Source organism: Berghia stephanieae, chromosome 2 (genome assembly GCF_034508935.2).
Source record: "Berghia stephanieae isolate SIO BIC M18660-M18661 chromosome 2, UCSD_Bste_1.3, whole genome shotgun sequence".
In the NCBI taxonomy this organism is placed as follows: Eukaryota; Metazoa; Mollusca; class Gastropoda; order Nudibranchia; family Aeolidiidae; genus Berghia; species Berghia stephanieae.
This window is the reverse complement of record NC_088361.1, coordinates 111,159,280-111,166,779: the sequence shown is the minus strand read 5'-3', so window position 1 is coordinate 111,166,779 and position 7,500 is coordinate 111,159,280. Positions and strand designations below refer to the sequence as shown.

The 7,500-nt window shown below is 30.3% G+C and overlaps 1 protein-coding gene across 1 annotated transcript in view; it reads left to right on the top strand.

Moving 5' to 3' along the window:
- The window catches only part of LOC144966667 (snaclec coagulation factor IX/factor X-binding protein subunit A-like), a 7,125-nt gene extending 40 nt beyond the window's left edge, over positions 1-7,085 (top strand). The window contains exons 1-6 of the mRNA XM_078903425.1: positions 1-98; positions 2,044-2,154; positions 4,136-4,300; positions 6,122-6,210; positions 6,517-6,679; positions 6,901-7,085. The exon at positions 1-98 is cut by the window's left edge and continues 40 nt beyond it. Coding sequence (XP_078759551.1) covers positions 2,091-2,154; positions 4,136-4,300; positions 6,122-6,210; positions 6,517-6,679; positions 6,901-7,085 — 666 coding nt within the window. The 5' untranslated portion in view covers positions 1-98; positions 2,044-2,090. The remainder of the gene's footprint in view (positions 99-2,043; positions 2,155-4,135; positions 4,301-6,121; positions 6,211-6,516; positions 6,680-6,900) is intronic.
- Positions 7,086-7,500: the final 415 nt, after the last annotated feature.

Here is a 7,500-nt window from a genome sequence, read left to right as displayed (position 1 = left end):
TTTTCATAAAGTAACGAACTGTTTTGACACAGACTATTCAATAGACTTCTTTTTCAGCCTTAAAGAATCGAGTCAAAGGCGTAAGGATTTTACATCAGGTATGTTCTTATTTGTAACTCACAGTTTCATTTCGCATCAAGTAGGCGAAGCATATTTTTAAAAAAATATATTTTTAGTAACAACAATCAAGTGTTCAACAAAAATAAGTTTACAATTAAAGAGTTTTATGTCACTAAAACATATGGCCTAATTATGGTGATACTATACATAAATAGACGGCGTTCTAGCTTTTTAGCATTCTTTATTCACGTATTCTCACCTCAGTCTGTTATATATCGGACCATCAGATTATTGCAGTAATAATATTGACCATTTGCCTACTGTGGAGAAACGCGATTATGACTCACTCCTTATATCGTCAAATCTTGCATCCGCCAAACATCTTTCACATGTTGATTTTGATTATTTCAAAGGAAAGGTTATAGAAGCTATCTCGAAAGACCGATTAATGGACTTTCTCGAAAATCATACGATGCTAAACGATAACCAACATGGTTTTAGATCAAAGATATCATGAATTGCTCAACGTGTAATGCATTAATGCTGTTTATCTTGATTTCCGTAAGGCTTTTGATTCTGTACCACACGAGAGATTATTCATTAAGCTAAAAGCATATGGATTGAAAGGGAACATTTCAACTGGATTAAAGGCTTTCTTGATAATCGAATACAAAGAGCCATTGTCAATGGGGTGGGGTTTGATTTTAAGAATGTCATTAGCGGTGTATCCCAAGTAAGTGTATTGGGACCACTTTTATTTATTTCACATATAAAGTATTTACCATATGGCATAAATTAAGCCTGTAAACTGTTTGCAGACGATATGAAGATCTATTGTACAACTGAGCATCATAACATTCTACATAATGATATCTTTTTACTATTCAAATGGTCTACAACAGGAGATTTGGATTTTAATCTTTCGAAACGTAAAGTATTACATACAAGAAAAAAAATCATGCCATAAATATTTAATCGACTCTTCTATGTGAAATACAATTTCCATTATGCCTAATGAAAAGGATAGGATTTTTTGATTCATTAAAACAAAAAAAAAATAATGTACATATTAATAATTGTGTAAGCCATGCAAACAGAATGATGGGAATGAAATATAGAACCTTTATAAGTCTTGATAAAACCATATTTTTATATTTGTATAAATCGCTCGTTTGACCAGTTCAATATAAGGAATAAGGCAATTACATCTGGAGCCCATTATACACAAGACAATCCATTAGTATTCAAAGTGTACAGAGGAGAGCTCTACCAAAAAGAATATGCGATACAGTATTTATCTTATAAGGAAAGGTTATCATTTTTTGATTTACCAAGTAGACACCTTTAACCCACGATATTTACTACATTCTCAATGTAATATAACATATTTCCTTGTCTTGTTTACCTGATGACCGCCAACGGAGGAAACTTTGTTTAGACTGTGTTGTATGTTTTATAAAAGTTATTTTTATCCTATTTATTTTACTATACATTTTATTGACTTATTTAACGACGGTTTTCGAAATAAGACATAGACTAAAGAACCTGTGAGATATACACTGCCGTCTCTCCGTACGTTACGATTATTTTATGATGACTTTCAAAACCTTTTATCAAATTTTGTAAACAAAAAGTGGACAACAGTTCTGACTTCCAGCAATGACGATTTTGTGATTGGACACACCAACTAAAGAAAACAGCAACCTTTAAAATTCTAAAGTTCAGGGTTACAGGTGGAAAATATGTTTGTTAGTTTTGAAGTCATGCTCAGATTTCGTTCTCTGTTTTGTACGTCCCTTGTAAAACTCAAAGATGACGTTTCAATTATATATTTCATTGTTTCATTAAAATATAAATATTGATAAACCATTTATATCTCTCAGCGTAATATCATAATTTAAAAAATTACATGTCCTTCACACATTTGCCTATATATTTGATAAAACATAATTGACAGTCCCTATATTTATCTCATTCTTCCAGTATAATTGACAGAATTGAATCTGCTATAAATAGGGAAGGTAGAAGCCATGATTGTGTCACTTACAATTGGTCTTTTCCTGGTTGTTTCTGCTGGAGTGGCAGGAGAAAGCTGTAAGTATAAATTACCATGATAATGACTATGAGGATAATGACAATAATAACAGTAATAATGATATAACAATACTAGTGATACTAATAATAATAATACTAATAATACTAATAATAATAATAATAGTAATAATAATAATAATAATAATAATAATAATAATAATAATAATAATAATGATAATAATAATAATGATGATGATAATAATAATAATAATAATAATAATAATAATAATAATAATAATATAATAATAATAATAATAATAATAATAATAATAATAATATAATAATAATAATAATAATAATAATAATAATAACAATAATTATAATAATAACAATAATAATAATAATAATAATAATAATATCATCATCATCATCATCATCATCATCATCATCATCATCATCATCATCATCATCATCATCATCATCATCATCATCATCATCATCATCATCATCATCATCATCATCATCATAATAATAATAATAATAATAATAATAATAATAATAATAATAATAATAATAATAATAATAATAATAATAATAATCAGCATCATCATCATCATCATCATCATCATAAAATAATAATAATAATAATAATAATAATAATAATAATAAAAATAATAATAATAATAATAATATAATAATAATAATAATAATAATAATAATAATAATAATAATAATAATAATAATGATAATAATAATAATAATAATAATAATGTACATTAATTAAACCGTGTTTATGAAGTTGACTTCTGGCGCTGTTACAATAACGATATTCAAATTCACAAAAATACAGAATTCTAAAAATTTCAAATATTCAGAAGTCTAAAAATATTTTTTTAAATGATCAAGTATTTAAAAAGACGTTTGTACATGATAGAATTATGAGAGTATGCGTGAACATTTCCAAACACAAGCGTTTAAAATATAAAACGTTTTAGCTTTTGAGCGATTTTAAAGCAAATTGGATTCAATAATCTGATCTGATATCCCCCAGCAACAGCGAGCCGCGTGGTTTTAGACAGAGAATATTGGTAGTTTTTAATTCTTCATGCTGGCTAGAAAATTTCTTATATCATGTGATCAGAATGTATATAAGTCAAAACATGATCATATTTATGTTTTTCTCCTCTGGATACACTTTTAAGCTCGTAGGAGAAATATTTCAAAAGGGCGTTCGCCATTGTTCCGATAGTTTAGAGCCAGTTAATATGTTACTATGCGTCATTACAAGAGAAGTGATGTCATGTTGAAGCCTATTATTGCATTGATATGAATCAGACGTCCTTTTTTTCTAATTTTCCTCCTCCAAAAAATTAAATTGGTTGGACAATGCTATATAAATGAATTAGTATATTATTAAACAAAATGTGTTTATATCTAGCGTTAAATTGTTTATTGTTATCAGACTATTATTTGAAATTATTTTGGGCCAGCCTAGAATTGTAAACGTCTATTATTTTTGAGATCGTCATTGCTCTCTCTCTCTCTCTCTCTCTCTCTCTCTCTCTCTCTCTCTCTCTCTCTCTCTCTGTGTGTGTGTGTGTGTGTGTTAGCGATATATTGCCTCGAACATTGGTGCATTCTTCAAAGCTGACGCCAAAAACGTTGACGTCAATTCATTACGACGCTTTTTATCAATTAATATGTCTAAAATTTGGCACATAACTAATAAAGAGATTATTATAGACTGTCTCAAGCGGCAAAAAATCGTGCGATTACTGAAAATCCGTTAAAAACAGACGTTTGCCCTTTTGAGTGGAATATGTCTAAAACTATCAAGAGCAGACATTTCGCCATGAATAGGGATTTATAGATATATATATATTATATATATATATATATATATATATATATATATATATATATGTGTGTGTGTGTGTGTGTGTGTGTATGTATTTATGAGTGTTGGTGGGTACTTGTTGGAATATGTAGGTATATGTATATATGTATGTATTCTTTACTAATAATTATCCACTGATTGAAGATGAGCCGTGTCTTGCCACATGGAGTTACAATGAAGAAAGCAATACCTGTGTCAGGGCATTCAGTGAGAAAAAGGTCACCTGGAAGAAAGCTAGTAGCATTTGCCAAAGCAAGGGCGCGGATTTGGTACTAATTCAGAGTTCACAGAAGAATGATTTTGTCCAAGGTAAGATCAACTTAACTTGATCTTGAAAGTTTGTCTAATTGATATGCCCAGTCTTTGCTGTTACTGGCCAGGTAATCAATTAACTAGGACAAGACCGAAAATGTTTAAAAAGAGTCTTTTTTTGTTTCAAAGACCCAACCTTGTGCCACCCACTATAGGATTGAAACCAATGATCTACATGCTCCAACCTGAGTGTCATACTACTGGACCTCAAAGACAAACCTCGCCATTAACAACAACAAGAACATGGAAGTTTATCTGTCTTATTGTTTTAGCAGACAAATATCTTTTACACTTAAGAGTGGCATGTTAATAAATGCCCTTTTCGTATAACTTGTGTACTTTGAAGTTGTGTAGCATTTCATTCATAACTACTTACGAATAGCACTTGAAACTAATCGTCAATCGTTACGAATAGTAACTTCGAAATTTTAAATTTCACATAATCTATCAGTATAGTATTTTATTCAATAATTCACCAGCGGCGTAATTTTGGTATGATACAAGAGTAGCTTGTGCGACAAGATTGTCATGTGGTATGACACCAACTTTTGGATCCGAAGGTCCTGGGCTCAATCCTCGCTCGGCACATAGTTGAGTCCTTGAAAAACGCTATTTACTCACATAATCTTATTGTAATCAAGTGTAAAATAATTACCTGGCCTCTAACAGCGTTGTCTCTGTCAGAGATGAATGCAATATCGCCGGACAGGTATCATGTCTCGTCCTACATTATTAATTATTGCTAATGGTCGATTTATAAATTTTCTTTTCTTCTGAGCATCAGATCGTAAAGAGTCACTTACATACTTACTATTGTCTCAAAAAGATATGCAGAATTGCGAAAAAAAATCACCCACTAGAGTTGTTACCATTGGACTTATCCTATAAAGTTTTTAGGTTAAATTAAACCGTGAAAAATTTTATGGTGAATATTATAGTGTAAGGGTGTTATGGTGAAAATTTAGAATTTGAGAATAACTCCGACCTAATATAGGTTCTGGGCTCTTTGTGAATATTAGCTATGGACAACGTAAGAAATCTAGACCGTTACATAATAAATTGCAATTCTGCCAATTGACCAAGAGTGGTAACCCGATTTATTCAAACGAACCGATTAACCCTCTCCTCACCAGCCATTTTCAGGATTTTCCCCAAAACTTCACACACAGCTGACACAAAAATATATTTTCTACCACTCTAACACAATATCAGTAAAGTTCTTGTGATACATAATTTCTTTAACAAATCATGCTCTACAACACACAATTCATTTTCTTTAAATTTTATGATATACGACATAAATTTGAATAAGAATAGTGTTGGTTGTGTCGTAACGAATGTGAGGATTTTCTTATAGTTGTTAGGAGTCGGTTAAGCACGACACAATTGTGTATCGGATTACCCAAAAGACAATAACTCAACAAACATCTAAAACGAATCTATGGAACAAATTACATAAAGGCAGTAACTAAATCTTGAATCATTTCAATGTATGTATATTGAATCATTTCAATGTATGTATGTTGAATCATTTCAATGTATGTATATTGAATCATTTCAATGTATGTATATTGAATCATTTCAATGTATGTATATTGAATCATTTCAATGTATGTATATTGAATCATTTCAATGTATGTATATTGAATCATTTCAATGTATGTATATTGAATCATTTCAATGTATGTATATTGAATCATTTCAATGTATGTATATTGAATCATTTCAATGTATGTATATTGAATCATTTCAATGTATATATATTGAATCATTTCAATGCATGTATATTGAATAATTTCAATTGATGTCGAATTCCAGGTCTCCTTTCTGGTAATAGATATTGGATCGGATCTAGATATAACACATCCACGAAGATGATGAGATTTTTGGATGGAGGAGAAGTGACAGTGAGTTGCTTCGTCTTAGAAATAATTATCTTCATGATGATGATGATGATGAGGATGATGCATCATCAACATCATCATCATCATCAACATCATAATTATCATCATCATTATCATCATCAACCATCTTTATCATCATCATCTTCATCCTCATCATCCTCATTATTATCATCATCATCATCATCATCATCATCATCATCATCATCATCATCATCGTCATCAATTATCATCATCATCATTATCATCATCACCATCATCATCATCATCATCATCATCATAACCAACATGAGTATCACTCTACAACTACAGCCTTCATTTGAGGCTTGGGCCCCAAGACAACCCAACAACCACAGAGGGAACCAACAATGTATTGAGATCATTCGGAAACGTGGAGGTCTCTGGAATGACAGGCAATGTAAAAGAAGAAACCATTTCGTTTGTGAAAAAGCAACAGAGGAAAAGGAAGAAAAAGGTATTTCAACTAAATTTAATATACGTAAGATAAGATATTATTATTATTATTATTATTATTATTATTATTATTTATTATTATTATTATTATTATTATTATTATTATTATTATTTTTTATTATTATTTTTTATTATTATTATTATTATCATTATTATTGTTGTTGTTGCTTTTGTTGTCATTATAATAATTATTAATATACAATATATAATGGCTATTCCCAGGCCCTGTTCAGGAATGTGATCCAGGTTGGTGGTATTATGACGGAGATGCTACTTGTCTCTTGTATATAAGAGATGTCGAATACATGCCAGGTGCGGCAATCAAATATTGTAACGAGTCGTTTAGAGCATCCCTTGTCACTATCCGTGATAAGAAAAAAGATGACTTCATATTGGGTGAGTTTTAGTTACACGTCATCTAATGTGTACATGTGTCGTCTTAAGCCTCTCCTTACCGCCTACAGCAAAATCGTCACATGTGTTATGACACAATAATATACATTTTCTTCTTCACATTTATTTGGTACATCACAAACTTTGAAGAATAATCTTTTAATGAAAAAGAACATAAAAGTGTTTTGTAGAGAGCTTGTTTAGGTTTTAAATTCCATTTTTCTGCTGGGTAAGCCTGTGAATTTGGGAAAATACTGAAAACGATAGGTAAGGAAAGAGTTATTAGGGCACTATGTAGTCATGAACTAGGGACTGGAATTGAGAAACAGATGTCGTGATCTCGAACTTTTAATCTATTTATTATCATCAAATTCACTAGAGATATAAGGGGATTGAGATGAAGAGTGCTCACTTCGTGAGTGAGGCTTC